Source organism: Zonotrichia leucophrys, chromosome 3, assembly GCF_028769735.1.
Source record: "Zonotrichia leucophrys gambelii isolate GWCS_2022_RI chromosome 3, RI_Zleu_2.0, whole genome shotgun sequence".
Taxonomy (NCBI): domain Eukaryota; kingdom Metazoa; phylum Chordata; class Aves; order Passeriformes; family Passerellidae; genus Zonotrichia; species Zonotrichia leucophrys.
In genome coordinates this window covers 111,433,396-111,449,182 of record NC_088172.1, presented here as the reverse complement: position 1 = coordinate 111,449,182, position 15,787 = coordinate 111,433,396, and the positions used below count along the sequence as shown (strand labels likewise).

The 15,787-nt window shown below is 41.7% G+C and overlaps 1 protein-coding gene across 4 annotated transcripts in view; it reads right to left on the bottom strand.

Moving 5' to 3' along the window:
* KIF13B (kinesin family member 13B) overlaps positions 1–15,787 on the bottom strand; it is a 125,947-nt gene that overhangs the window by 47,073 nt on the left and 63,087 nt on the right. For all 4 annotated transcript variants that reach the window (XM_064709950.1, XM_064709953.1, XM_064709952.1 and 1 more), the window contains exons 12-19: positions 11,276–11,386; positions 8,135–8,269; positions 5,958–6,088; positions 4,802–4,888; positions 3,974–4,164; positions 3,151–3,361; positions 1,315–1,477; positions 186–332 (exon numbers count right to left, since the gene is read on the bottom strand). In XM_064709950.1, the coding sequence (XP_064566020.1) occupies positions 186–332; positions 1,315–1,477; positions 3,151–3,361; positions 3,974–4,164; positions 4,802–4,888; positions 5,958–6,088; positions 8,135–8,269; positions 11,276–11,386 (1,176 nt within the window). The remainder of the gene's footprint in view (positions 1–185; positions 333–1,314; positions 1,478–3,150; positions 3,362–3,973; positions 4,165–4,801; positions 4,889–5,957; positions 6,089–8,134; positions 8,270–11,275; positions 11,387–15,787) is intronic.

Sequence of the window (15,787 nt, the reverse complement as noted above, 5' to 3'; positions counted from 1 at the left end):
CGATGCATGCAGGCAGGGATCAGAGTGACAAGATAAGGGTTAATGAAATGCTGAGCATCAATTCAGGACTAGGAAAAGCAAAACCTCAGGGAAACTCAGCTCTTTGCATATTCCCTCCCCACCTCCACCCAACAATCCTCCTGAAAATGCACAGGAATGCAATTACAGGAGGACTTTTTACTTACTGGATTGTCTTCCTCACAGTCTTTCCACTCCTGGTAGAGGTCCCTCATATCCACCAGTCGATTTTCCAGCTTTTCCAGTGACCAGATCTGTTTGCCTTTCCCTTTCCTCCTCACCTGGATTGCAGGCTCACTGAGAATTGCACCTCTCTGTGAAACAATTAAAGGGATGCCAAGAAGGAATTCGTGTCACAACAGTGAAAAAAGAGTTTAAAACTAATACAGACTTGAGAATATCTTTGGGAAAAGTCTGTTCTTTTTTTTTTTTATTCTGGCTTGAGCAGCCAAATCCAAGTGTGACAGGCTCTGAGTTCAGCTGTCACAGTGTATTGGTGCTCATTTTAACTGGGCAGTGTAATCACAGCTACAGGCACTGGTTTCCATGGATTTTCACCTTGCATAAGTGTTAGAAATGGGAACATTTAAGTATTTCACAAATACTCTCGAGTTAGAGCAGGCCTGGAGCTCCAGCTAAAATTACCAATGCCTGCAACTTTCAACCAGTGCAGACACTTAACCCCCTTTATCATCCTGTCTCTGGATGTGTCTTCTCTAGAAGACTGCGAGAAAAACTTCTAAAACAACTGACAACAATTATAATCCTGGAATAAAATCCATCTGCTGCACTAACGACAGTCTGAGTATCACCAAAATACTGATTTGGCTTCAAGAAATAACACCAGCTTCAGCTGTCAGCCTGAGACACAGAAGTCTTCCAAAATTCCTTCCAAAATTTCTACGATGCCTGGGAACAAATAATTGAAATCCTCTCTGCTCCAGTTCCTCCCTCCATAATGGGGATGGCAGAATTTTCACAGCTCACTGGGATGATGCAAAGCCAAATGTCCACAAAGGGATGGTAAACACTTGCGACAGATGTTGCCCAACCTGCAGAGACTTTGTCACTCTGCAACAACAACAAGTGGGAACTTCAACACCAGGGGAAAGGTCTTGCACCCAAATATTTATCTTTTAAGGGATATTGTAAGATTTTCATGGTGTAAAATAAGATAAGGATGCAGCAGAGATGTATTTAATGCACATTAGTGGAAAACTAACTCAACCATTATAGTCAAAGAGATCTGAACACTGAGGGACAAACTCACTATTAATTCAGTCAGGGTGACTGTACCTTGCTGTTGGCATTAAGGCTTGAAGCTGGGATCTGGAGGGTCACTTTGTACTCTGTCCTCTTGTCCAGTTCCTCTCCAATAAAATTGGCTTCTCTCACATACAGATTGGCTTTAACAATCTGCTCTCGCAGCTTCCTCAGGCTGTGGGTCAGCATTTCTTCCCTGGAACAATGGGAATGGGGAGACAGGGAAAATCATGAGGTTCATGAAAAGCAAAATAAATGGATGAAGAGGCAACTGAGAGCTTGTGGGTGAGGATTAAAGAGGGAAGGGACAGGTGACATTAAAGTGGGGCTGCTACAAATATTGGACAGGTGAGCCCCTCCAGAAAACCCAGGAGAAACCTCATGCTCACAAGCGCTGGACTTCAGCAGAACTTGTGCAAAGGTCTGGACACTGCTGGAGAGGGACTTGGGACAAGGGATAGAGGGACAGGACACAGGGAATGGCTTCCCAATGCCACAGGGAAGCAGATGGATGGGATACTGGGAAGGAATTTTTGACTGTGAGGGTGGTGAGGCCCTGGCACAGGGTGCCCAGAGAAGCTGTGGCTGCACCTGGATCCCTGGAAGTGTCCAAGGCCAGGCTGGATGGGGCTTGGAGCAACCTGGGATAGTGGAAGGTGTCCCTGCCCATGGAAGGGGGTGGGACTGGAAGGACTTTCAGGTCCCTTCACACCAAAATGATTTTATCATTATATTTATAGAATTTGTATTTTTAATACAAAAAATCAGGCTAATGAAATCACATTTTAACTGGAAAAATCCCCCCCCTATCTGTATGAATTTAGCAATATGAAAATTAGGATGCTGCTGGCTTTGGACACTTCTCCATGCATCTGCTGAACAGGCAGCTTTTGTGTGGCTCATTCCAGAGTTCTCCCACCACAGATGTGGACGTTCCATGTTACAGAGAAAGGTTTATTCAGACATGAACCCACTTGCTCACTGGCCTTCCTGACAAGTGTGAGAGAAAGTGGCAATTCTGTGCAGCCCAGGAATCTGGTGCCACAAAACATCCCAGGCACACAGCTAGCACCTTGTCAGGCTGGCTGAAATATTTTTTTCATTCCAAAGTTGCTTTTCTATCTGTATTTTTCATGACAATGTCTTTACCACACTCATTTATTTAGGGTTTCATCCTCCTCCTGCAGCTGCTCTTTTTGACAGCAATAGTGGAAAAGATTATTTAGGGGCTGAAGTAAATAACCTCAGTGCCATTACCCAGGAAGAGGCAGAGTGGACAGTGACCCCTCTGTGGTTATTAAATGGTTTTTACAATGATCTGGATTTAAATTATTTGTATCATTCTCTTACTCCCTTTTTTTATTTGCTTCTGCTTGCCAGAACCTGCCCAGGTCAGACAGCTGGATCTGAGTCAAGAGGAAAAACTTTCCAGCAGCTGAGTCATGCATGACCCATGAAAGAACAAACTCACATAGAAACCCCAAAATTTCATCCAATCACTTCATCTTTAGTTAAATTTGCTGCTGATCAGCATAGATCTTCTCCTTAACAACAAAGCAGGAACTCGTTATTTCTTATATTTTCTACTATTTTAGGTGTGGTTATTCTGGAGATGTTCAAGGCCAGGTTGGATGGGGCTTGGAGCAAAGTGGGATAGTGGAAAGTGTCCTCCTCATGGCAAGGGTGGAACTGCATGGTCTTTAATGTCCCTTCTGTGATTTTTAGATGAACATTTTGGCCGTATCCTCCCCAAGCCCCCACACGAGTCCTCACAGAAATCCACCGCAATTGCAGCACAATGAAAATTTTACCAAAATTTGCTGCAGAAATTTGACAGAACGCCCCTGGTGGCCCCAGGGGGGTACCCACCTCTCCTCTGCCCACTGCCTGAGGCGCTGCTGGGCACTGGGGGAGTGGAAGGAGAACCTGTCCATGCTGCGGAAATGCTGCTTCTCGGGCGAGAGCCGGCGCCGCAGCTGCTCCAGCTCGTGCTCGTACATCAGCCTCTGCCTCTCCAGGGCTGATCTCTTCTCCTCCTCGTGCTGCTGCTCCAGGCTTTGCAGGATTGACTGCATCGGGTCTAGGCAGAGTTTGAAAATAAAGAAACACTGCAGTGAAATCCATGCTGAGGAACATCCTTGATGTATGGTGGGAGCGCAGGGATCAAGTAAAGAGATAAAGAGACTCTGGTTTTGTTGCAGTGTGTATTTAAAAAGTGCTGCTGAATTCTGAAGCATAACAAATGTTTACACAAGGCAGATGATTTAGGAGAATTAAGAAAAGGGAAAGCCCAAGTTAGGAAAAAAAAAAAAAATGTCTTCCTGTTTCCCAAAATAATGTCATTCTGGGACAGCTACATAAGACCACAAAAACTCAAAAACATGGTTTCAGAGACAGAAATCACTGCAGTTAATGCCTGAGTGAGACATAACACAAGAAAAATAAACAGCCAAGTGAAAACACTTTGATTTGAGACTGCAGTTCCACCAGCATTCCACTTCTGGCTTTCCCCTCAGCAAGAACTGCCAAACCAAACAGTCTGCCATGGTTATTTTTCCCTCCTCAAGCACAAAAATGACTGTGATGAGTCATTCACAAGAAAAATTCTCCAAAAGGAAGTTATAAAGGAAAAAGTCTGTGGTTATCCTCATATTTTATACACATTTCCAAATAATTTTTTGGGGCTCCTTACCATTACTACCAAGAGCCTTCATGGTGACTTCCATCTGGGCATACTCATAGCTGAAGTTAATCTCACTGGACACCTCACTGGAATTGTCTCCATCTATATCCAGCTGCTCCACACTGTTGCTGCACTTCATGGAGTTGTCCCGCTCCTCTTCCTCATGATCTGCCTTCTTTTTCTTCTTGGGCAAATTCAGCCTTTAAATAAGAGGAAAATTTTTAGATCATTATTAAATTGCTCAGCTCTGAAACACAGGGTTGCTTTCAAATATTGTTAAAATTCAGCAAAGCCTTGAAATCAGAAGATTTTTTTTCCCTTTCAAATTTTATTGATCTCCCGTGAGTGCAATTTTCCTCAGGGCAAAAACAGGAGCAGAAGGTAAACTAATTAATCCATTCTACATTCTCATAATTAAGTACCTCATGCTACCAATAACACAGTTCAGATAATCATGACATTTTTTAGTCATTCCACATCCAAATAATTTAGAGGCAATAACGAAGTGATAGCTCACTTTTTTATGTGGGTTCTCCTTTTAAGCATGAAATAAAGCAATGGCATTTTAGATTATCATTCAAATCCACTGATTTTTGAGGTATTTCAGAGGGTTTCAAAGCACAGCCTAGAACAGAAAACATCTACCAGTGATCCTGTCTGACACAGGAAGGTCACAGATATGGCTGGGACTACAGGGGACAGAGAGCACAGTAATAACATTTAGCATTAAAAACCAGTCTAGCATCAGTATTGCTTTTATAATCCTCATCTTTCCTTGTACTTTAAATCAAAACAAAGTGGTTGCCAATTTACAATTCCTGGAATAACTTCTGTTACCTGAAGAAGTGGTTGTTTCCCCACAGGATTCTGTCTCCATGGTGGAGCTGGATGGGACACACGACAGCAGAGCCATTTACAAATGTCCTGGGAAAAGGCAAAAATCTCAAATAAATATATTTATATGAAGTTTCATTTTTCCCCTCCCAGTATTACTTTCATTACTGCAATAAGTAAAGGTAGGAGAAGAGATTTAGGGATTGTGAACAGGCAAAATATTCCCAGAAAATTCACTGATCTACCTAGTGCTGTTTCACTGTGTAGATCAGTGAATTTTCTGGGAATATTTTGCTCAAATTCAGCTTCTTTTGACCTCCTAAGCTCATGAAGTTCAGTACATTTAGACAGATATTACTACAGTTGTGTCTGGGGAATAAAATTAGGGTTTAAAAATGAGCAGCCTGAAAAAACAGTCACTAGAAAAAAACCACTTGCACACTGCTCTGAAATACAGACACAAAATAGAAATATTTGAATAAGGCAATAGACACCTTTGCTACATGAACAGCTTAAATTCACTAATTAAAATAATCAGAAACTATTTTTGTTTCTGAGTCAGATTAAGTTTGGAAATAGGATTGTGGGATAACTCAAATTTGAAGGGAATCTCAGGCTGTCACCCAGTCCAATCTGCTCCAAGCAGGATCAGCCACAAATCAGGGTAAATGTGCAAAGTTTGAATTTTGTGTATTAACAATAAGTTATTGGAGATGCTGACTCCGCATGTCATTTTGTGATCAATCTGAATATGCCAGCTGCTTCTCAAGTAGAGCTACTTAATTGAATAAAGCAACACATGCTTCAGCAGCTCTTTGCATATCAACAGATCTTCTGGAAAATTAATTCAAATTTTGATAGGAGTTACATCTACACAGCTGCAAATCAGTGAGTATCTACTTGCTGAAAGCACATGCAATTTACTCATCTCCTCTTTAAAAATTTGGGCTGCAAACACTCTCCCTGAGAGAAATCCCACTGGAATGGAACATGAGTTGACAGAGGAACAGGTGACAATTAAAATGTAAAAGCAGAATTTTTCCTACCACGAAGGAGATAGAGAAGTTTGTTTTCCAAGTATCTTTGTGCACAATTAATCATAAAATACTGGATAAAATGATAACTATCAAACAGCTGTGGCTGCATTTTATTCCTTCACCTGGTATTTTTTTGAGGGGTCAGCATAACTTGGCCTTCTGGGGTGATGTCTATGATGCAGTGCTCAGGAAGAATTCCCATCCCACACAGCTGGATATCCTGAGAGTTGTCTGAGCCTATTAATGTGTGCTCCTGGGGAAAAATTAATTCAGATGTTAATGATGGATTGCACAGGTTCACTGGGTCTAATTCACCCTTTCTCCTTCTGGATGTGTTGTATCATCTGGTCCCAAAATTTCACAGCTGTTCAATACTTCCCTTAGAGGGAAGGAGAGAAGAAAATCAACTCTTTGTCTCACAATAATAAGCAGGGAGCATGCAGGAAAGTTTACAGTCAACAGTTAAACATGAAAATTAAGATAATTTTGATTTAATGGAGGAATCCAGTGCCTCAGAATGTTGTAGAAGCCAAAGGAATAAAGGATTTCAGGCAGGAATTTAGAGAGGCTCTCAGTGGCAGATCCATGGCGATTATGTATGGAGGTTCCACCTAGATCAGCAACACTCAGGAAAATCCTGGATACTCAAGGTGAGGGGCATTTGGAAGATGAAGGATCAGCCCACAAATCAAATTGCTGAGGTTGGAAAAAACACTTTAAGACCATCCAACCATCCCCAGCACTGCCAAGGCCACCAGCGCCCCATGTCCCCAAATGCCACTTGCACAAGGCTTTTAAATCCCTCCAGGGATGGGGACTCCACCACTGCCAGGGCTGGGTCCCCCTTTTGGGACAGAAATCTCTTTTTCAGGCATCTCCAAGCAATTTTTGAGGAACAGATTTAACAGTTTAGACAGGTCAGTTCAGGTCGTTCTTCAGTACTTGAAGAACCTGATGCACACACAGCTTAGAGAGAAAGTAGGCAAATATTCTGAGAAACAAGAGAGTTAAATCTCAGGATTTTAGGAAAAACACCTGCAAGTAATCTTATCACAATAATTTCAAAGCACAGGGATTTTTACACCAAAATTCCCCAGGAGAAAGACAAATCTGAGTTATTAAAAAAATGACAAAGACTAATTGAAGGAGACAAAATCTACCCCAGGGAATTTTCCCTAGAAAAGGAAAAGAGCACAGAACCACCTGAGATTTTTCCTTCTGGCACTGATGGGCCAAAGGCTTTGCCCTACTCTTGTCCTTGTCCCCAGTGACCACTGGGACAAAGTGGGATCTGTCCCAGTATCTGTCAGTGATTTAGCAGCTGAGTCACACTCTGCACTTTTATGTGCAAATTGTCTGGGAAAGAGTCAACCTCTCCCAAAACCTCAGCTCTTTTCTCCTTTTTAATGTGTTTTTTTAGCAGATACAACATGGAAAAAGCGTTTTCCCTTGTTTCTATTGAGATATCACAGAGCCACAATGGCTGATATAAAAGAGGATCAAATATTTCCTAAGACTGACTAAACTAAAACCATCTTTCAGCTTAATTGCTGATTTTGTGGCTGTTTTGAGAGTTACTACCCCACTTCAAAGGCAACAGAATGATTTAATGTGAAGCTCAAACTGCTGATGTTTGCTGTGAAATTTTCAGAATTTCCACTCCAAGTTGTGACTTTAAAATGGTTGTACCTTGCTTCTCCTCCTGAGTCCTCCATCTACAGTTTGTAAAAGCCACAATAAACTGCCCAAATATTTCAGTACAGGGTCCAAAAGTCACATCATGTGTTTGATGGTTAATATCAGAAACAGGGACTGCACATCAGAAGTGCTGAGGCAGAACAGAACTTGTTTTTCACTTCTGGCAAGCTGCACCAAGAGGATTAAAAATGCATTTCATAAACTGAAGACAGCAGCCAGAATTTAGACTACACACAGAGAAGCTGACTACTGATACACCCTTTTCATATAAAAAGTAAAAGCTTGTGAAAGTTTGCATTAAAAAACCCCAACCAAAAAAAAAATCTCATCCCAGAATAGGAGACAGTTTCTCAAAAACAACATGTCTAAATTTCTTTTAGATAAACACCAAAACGCCAAAGAAAACCAAAACAAACAAAACCATCAAATCCCCAAACTTTTCTCGTGCATCAAAGAATTACTTTTGAAATAAAAAGGTTGTACTATAAAAATCTTAATATTTTTAGATATACAGTTTTATAGAACTCTCCAAGTACACCTCTGCCAAATAAATTAGAGGCCTGACATGACAAAACTTTTAAATACAAAGATATATTTTTACCTTTAAATAGTACACCAGGAGTTCATTGAGAGCTGGATCTGCATTCAAATTAACCAGGAAGCATTTATTATCCCCAACTTTTATTCCAGAGGACTGCAGGGATATGCCAAGGCTTTCCAGCTGTTTCTGACGTTCCTGGAAGAGAGCAGCCATCAAAACTGAGCTGATTGATGCCCAACCATTCTGAAATCCATTCCCATCTGCAGGAGCCACCAGGCAAAAATGATGGATTGGTACTTCTAGAACAGGAAATTCTTTCTTCTGCAACAGGTGAGGCACAGAAGGTTCAGCTGTATCTGCTCAGGGGTATCTGTGATTCCTCCTGTGGCTCCGTGCTTTGGTCCCACACATTCCCAAATTCCCAGTGGGAAATGAAAGCAGCTGGGAGCAGCCTCCTGCAGCACTGCAGAGCATCTCCATGACCTCACTGGAACAGCAAAATGCTACCACAAAGCCATCTCTAGAGCCCTTTATTCTCCCTTTCCAGCTAAAAAGCAAGAAGTTAAGTTAAATCCTTGCCAAGCCAAGCTCCATGTCTATCCTTTGTTCCAGAGCAATCAAAATGACAAAAAACTGGCAACCTGCTATTTAAGTAATGCAAAGAACACTTCCTGCTGAACAAGAATAGCAGCGTTTTGGATGGTGTTTTGTTCTTGTCAAAAGACTTCATAGAAATGCCCAACAAAGCATTACTGTGCAAAAAATGTCCATCTCTCAAAGGGAAGGGTTTGGGTGAGACCAGAACAGTGAAAGAGGAACATTAAACATTTCTGACTTAGAAACAGAAAGGGATTTTTCTTAAAAAAAAAAATCCACTGGGATAGAAAAATTGAGAATTGTTCCCAGGAGCAGAGAGAAACTGAATTGAGACTCACTGTCTGCAACAGCAAAAAAAATTAGAAATAAATATGAGAGAATCCTCACAGGATTACTGGGGGAAGCAGTAACAGGAGAGGGTGAAATAAGCAAAAAAACATACAAGAGACCTACAGAGCTTTCCCTGTGCTGCTGAGACTTTTAAAAAAATCAAATTAGATAATGTAGGAATAATCCTGGAATGTTTATCTTTACCTATCAGTGTGCTTTATATTTAAAAACTGACTATGTCACAATATTCAGGATCATTCCCTGCTCAGTTGTACCAGGTCTAATCAAGATTAATATTGCAAATAAATGGCACAACTCGCTCTTGATTTTCTGTTCCCTGTCTCCACACAGGCTTACAAACCCAACATGATGTCCTTGTAAGGGAAAGTCATGTGTGTGAGTGAGAGAGAGAGAGAAAACAAAGAACAGAGGAGAAACTGCAGAGTGATGTCAAAGATCTCTCTTCCGATCACCAGTGCCAGGCTCTGAAGTTCACAAAAATCCTCATTATCTGCAGAGATAAAGCACATGTTGCCCTAAGGAGAACTTGGCCCACAATGTGAATCTCATAGGATTAACTGAGAGAAAAAGAGCCAGTTCCTGTTAATTTTTTCTCAAGAGCTAATGTTAATTAACTTAAATGCTGAAAAAAAAAGAAGTATGTCAAATGCTGAAATTTTTCACTGAAAATGTGAAAAATAGCCTGTTTATGTGACTAGTGTTTAAGACTTTGAACTCTTATTGATGACTCTTTGATGGTCCTTGCTGTCTATTAGGAATCATCCTTTCCTCAAAGATTTACAAATATCTCTCCTTCCTTCCTGTTTATACCCTGACACAATTTGAGAGACAGATGAAAAAGCAGCAAATACAACATGTGGAGAACAGAGCACAGCCCTTTCCCTATATCCCTGTCCCACTTGGGGGCAGGAAATATAAAAACAAGAGTGAAGCTGAGCCAGGGAAAAAAGGAGAAGAGGGGAGAAGGTGTTTTAAGATTTAGTTTTTATTTCTCATTACCCTACTCTGATCTGATTGGTAACAAATTAACTCATTTTCCTCATTCAAATCAGTTTTGCCTGTGACAGTAATGGATGATTTATCTCTCCCTGTCCTTATCCGGACCCAGGAACCTTCTGTTACACCTTCACTCCCCTGTCCAGGTGAGGAGGGGAGTGACAGAGTGGCTTCCAGACAGTCCTGGAACAGCCTGTGCTGCACAAACACTTGTCCTCATCCCTCCTCTGGAAAAAAAAATCCCTTTTTCAAGGCTCATGAAACTCCCAGCTCTGAAACATCCTACCAGGCTGGGAATTTAGAGACAGAAAGGCAGAGAGCTCAAGCAGACAACAAGGCAAATTTAGTCTGAAGAGCTGAGCCCATTACTTCAGTTTTTCAACCTCCTCACACATTCAAAGCCTAGAAACTATTGTGTAGGATAAGAGCAGGATTTTTTTACTGTTATTATTTTTTGTTTTATTTTTTTTACACCGTTATACACAGGGAGGAATTGCACTGAAAGGCAGGAAGCCCTCACAGTCACAGGCAGCACTTCTTACAATGGATCTTTAAAACCAAAGTCAACAGAGTCTATTCGGATTGTGGCATCTACAAGAGGGCTTTGTACCAGAGGCTCCATTCTCCCCTTATTTATTACACACTATTCATCACCTCCCCACAATCCTCCCCCTCCAAAGCTCCCCTCTGCAAATATATACATCAGCATTTGTGTGGGAAGAACCAGGAGTGTCATGCAACAACCGTGGTGACCTGCATCATTTTTCCAAGGTAATCATCTCCAGTTATGGTCTGAGGCCCTAAATATCAGTTTAGGAGCTATTAAAACATACAGAGATTCTTGATAGCTCTATTTTTTATCATTCTGAATGCCCTTTGCCTGGTGCATTGAGGCACTCAGTCCATAACCTTGCACTGAATGCTCTCAATGCCCTCATCACAAACAATTTTATTGCCTGAAGAATATAAAAACCCCTGTAATCCTCTCATCCGTGGATTATTTTACATTTTTTTTGTTAAATAACTTCTCCATTTGCATACAGTGACAATTTATTATTGTCACTGGAGTGGTAATCTGGGAGGCACCCATCTATCACAGGAATTAAGTGAAGCTTTTCAAAAGGGCAGCAAGCTTGACCTACTTACCCATAAATGTGGGGAGAGACTCAGACAACCTCTATGAACTGACAGACAAAGAAAACAAACCTATTTTTCATAAAAAATGGGGGCAGGGAAGGAGGAAAGAAAGCAGCAAACCTGAGCTATCTCCTCAGTTTTTCGTAATTTTTCTTCCCAGGTCACGGTCATCTCCTGAATCAACTTTTCTGATTCCTCCAATCGTTCTTTTAACTCTGGCGATTTCATAGCCTGCAGGAATAAAAGCAAATGAAACAAGAAAAGCTTGTTGTGCTCTGTGTTTTTTCCCTCTGCAGCCACACAGACGGGGGAATGAATAAAGGCAACATGACTCATTTTTCAAGGCACACTAAGCAGTAAGTAAAGGGGTCTTAAAAACACACATTGCACGTAAAAGCAGAATCCACCCAAAAGTTCTTTAATTAGTTACAAGTACAGATGTTAACATGGAGTTTATGTGCATCAATTACATTATACTGGCAGATTTGCACAAAGATGTTCACACAGAAACTAATCTTATCTCTACACTTCAAGTGACTCATATTAAAACCAGTTTTGTTTTTAAAGATCCTGCTGCTCTGGCTATCAAACTCTCAAAATGACACCTCACATCTCAGTACACTGCCATGCCACCAAAATATTTCTATTGCTCATGTTTAAATGGCCTGATGTATTATTTTTTCTATAGGAAAAATGCAGCTCTTCTGGTTATACACCTCTGCATTTCTACATGCAGTTTACAGGGTGAGTATCAAAAGAAGCTTTACAATGTGTTTCTGGACTCTGAAATTCCATTTTCTTGATAATTTGCCACAGCTCTAATTTTGTCTGGTGAAATTTTCCAAGGCCCATGTTCCAAACACAGACTACCTTAAGGAGATACTCCCACAGCTACCCATCAGACACCCCAAAAACTGAAAGGGTATCTGCATCCCCCCATTCCTGGAAGTGTCCAAGTCCAGGCTGGATGGAGCTTGGGGCACCCTGGGATAGTGGAAGGTGTCCCATGTGGCAGGGGCTTGGTCTAGAAGAGCTTTAAAAGGTCCCTTCCAACTCAAACTATTCTATGACTTTTAAACTTCCATCTCCATAGTGGGATTTCCTCCTCTACAAACCTTGTTCAAAAAGCCTGTGGACTTCCTCATGTCATTATTTCATTACTGCTGATGAGGAACATGGGTTTGGCTGGTTGGCATTTATGCAATGCCAATTAAACAATGGGAGCATCATCCTCCAGCATCAGACATTTCCTTACCACAAACCCAAAACTCCTCACAGGAATCCAGATCAAAGAGCGGCCTCATTACACTGCAGTTCCTTCAAGAAATGGAGCAAGTGCCAGGATTGGAAAATCCTGTTTTAAGACAGGAGTTTCCTCTGCCTCAAGACACAACAGTCTAGGAACTGTCAGCTGATGTGTCCTGTGTGGGCTTTTTCTGCTTTAAACACCCAAATATGGGGTAAAAGGGAGAAGGATTTTGGACAAGGGTCTGGAGGGATAAAGGGGAATGGCTTCCCATGGACAGAGGGGAGGATTAGATGGGATATTGGGAAGGAATTCCTGGCCATGAGGGTGGTGAGGCCCTGGCACAGGATGCCCAGAGAAGCTGTGGCTTCTCCTGCATCCCTGGAAGTGTCCAAGGCCAGGCTGGACAGGGCTTGGAGCAACCTGGGATGGTGGAAGGTGTCCTTGCCCATGGCAGGGGGTGGCACTGGTTGAGCTTTAAGGTCCCTTCCAACCCAAAACCACTCCATGATTCTGTGAATTCCACACAGGGAAGGAAGTGAAGCCAAGGCAACTTCCCAAACAAAAATTCACAATACCAGAAAAAACATCATCAGGGCAAAGGGGTGGACACTACCAGGGCAGAATGATGAAGGCTCAGATACTCTCAAGTATCTGAGCCTTGAGAGTAATTTGACCACTTCTTTGGACAATTAGTGAACATTTTCACACATTTCAGCTGCACAATAGCCTGGGTAACTCTCCTCATTGCCTATAATGCCTAAATAAACTCAAAAAAAATGGGTTCCAGACCCACACGCTGCTTCTCTGCTGGAAGCAGGTGAACTCCCGGTTCAGGAAGGACAAGCTGGTGGTCTTGGCACAGACAAATAAAAACATGATGCTCATTCCAACAAAAAGACAATCAAAATGCATGGATTATAAAAGGGGAAAAGAGGATAATTCCATACTCTGTGAAGGGAAAGTCAACTGTCAAGCTCTGTCCTGGTTGTTCAGGAGAGAAAAGGACACTGACACCAAAAGGCAAATAAAACCCAAACCCCACAACTTGGCAACTCCTATATCTGGAAATGAGCTTTGAAAATGTAACCTGTCATAATGAGTCAGTGCTTTTGTTCACTTCAGCAAGTTATTTATGCACATTTCTGGAAGAACAATTAGATGGGCAACAAATGTAATGAACTGAAAGGAGCACAAGGCTGTGAATGCAGGGTTTGACCTTTACTGTGCAGCCTCTTAACAGCAAATTGCTCTGGCTTTTCCCTGCTCTTTGTCAATGCCACTGGGATGACAACTAGGGTGGGATTTTAATACTTAGGAAATGAAATATTTATTATTTCATCCTTAGGAAACACTACTTCATTACTTTGGACGGCTGCCATTATTTTGGGAGTAATACTAAAAAATGAAACAAACGGGGATTATTTGCAACTCTCAGAGCACTGTTAAGTCTATGGCTGATATTTTTAGAGGAATTTTTAGATATTTAATATTATGATATATAACTTGAGACACCTTAAAGAAACTGATCCACACACAGTGGATGCTTAGCACATTAAGCAGCTCAAATGAGAAGAGTCCAAAATCCACAAGTCATTTGCAGTATCACAGCCAGCATTCCCTGCATACCTCATGATGCAAATGTTGTAATCATAATTTTTCTGAACTGCAAACCACAGGCATTACATCACCACTGGTTAGTCCCTTTGGAAACAGAACTCAGAGTTACACTAATTCTTGGCCTTCATCTAACATTTAGACCATGTTTCTCTTGAAATGTCACTGCAGAATCACAGAATAGGTTGGAAGAGACCCTAGAGATCATCAAGTCCAATCTATGACCAAACACCACCTTATCAATTAATCCATGGCATTGAGTGCCACATCCAGTCTTTTTTAAACACCTCCAAGGATGGTGACTCCACCACCTCCCTGGGCAGCCCATTCCAATGTTCAATCACTCTTTCTATGAAGAATTTTTTCCTAATTTCCCATTTTTTTCTAATGTCCAGCCTAAATTTCCCCTGGTGCAGCTTAAGGCTGCGTCCTCCCATCCTGTCACTGCTTGTCTGGGAGAGGAGACTGACCCCGACATGGCTACAGCTTCCTTCAGGGAGTTGTAGAGAGATATTGCCTAGGGCCTGTGAGAGATTCAACAGCTGGAAACAGGCAAGAAAACTTCATTTAACTCAAGTCACATCTCACAGGATGTGGCCATGCTGAATTCTTAAAATATATCAGCAGAGCTCTGCCTAAAAATCATCCAGTCTTAACTGGAACTATCCATGCCTCCATGTCCTCTGCTTCACAGAGTATAACCAAGAAAGCTCAACAAGGTGGTCAGCATCTCAATGAATGCCCATGTCTCAAGATGGACACATAGAAAAATGTAAATAAATTATATAAAGGGAGATGGAAGCGTTCCCTGGACGCCCTGCAACATTCCCTCATGGAATTCTGTCTTAGGTTACAAGGTATGGCTGGGATGTGCATTCTATTTGCCATCTGTCAGAGGTGAGGCAGTTATCTTCTGTTAATTGGGCAGTTTTTCTTTATCTCTTCCATAACCAATCCTCCCTCTGGGAAATATCTTCTGTTAATTGGCCATTGAGTGTCACTGCATGGCTGATAAAATTACACCATCCCATTGGGAGATGCTCCACCCAGAGGGAGGAGCCAAACATTCCTACCCGGATATAATCTGAGGTTTGGAATGCCACAGGCAACCTTTTCCCACTGGATTCCCAGAGGAGCAGCTTTTTTCACTGGATTCCCAGAGGAAGACCAGGCCCATCTACACCACCATTGGATCTTCAGAGGAAAACTAAACCCTTCTACAGGAGTAGAAGGAAGCCCATCCCACTGCAAGAGAGCTGCAGACACCATTTAATTGGACTACTACCAACACCAACACCCTGACCAACAGGGTGTCAGGTCGTATTCTGACTCTGTCAGTAGTATTTTCTTTTTGCACTATTACATTTGTATTTCTTTTTAATTTTCCTAGTAAAGAACTGTTATTTCTGTTCCCATCTCTTTGCCTGAGAGCCCCTTAATTCCAAAACCATAACAAATCAGAGGGAGGGCGTTTCCATTTTCCATTTCAAGGGACGCTCTTGCTTTCCTCAGCAGACACGTGTCTTTTCCACAAGGCAAACTCCTTCTGTAGAGCTGGCTAAGCTCTACAGGGTGTCAGTTCATATTCTGACTCTGTCAGTAGTATTTTCTTTTTGTACTATTGCATTTGTATTTTTTAAAATTTTTCCTAGTAAAGAACTACAAAGAACTGTTATTCCTACTCCCATATCTTTGCCTGAGAGCCCCTTAATTTCAAAACCATAACAATTAGGAGGAAGGGCGTTTACATTTTCCATTTCAAAGGACAC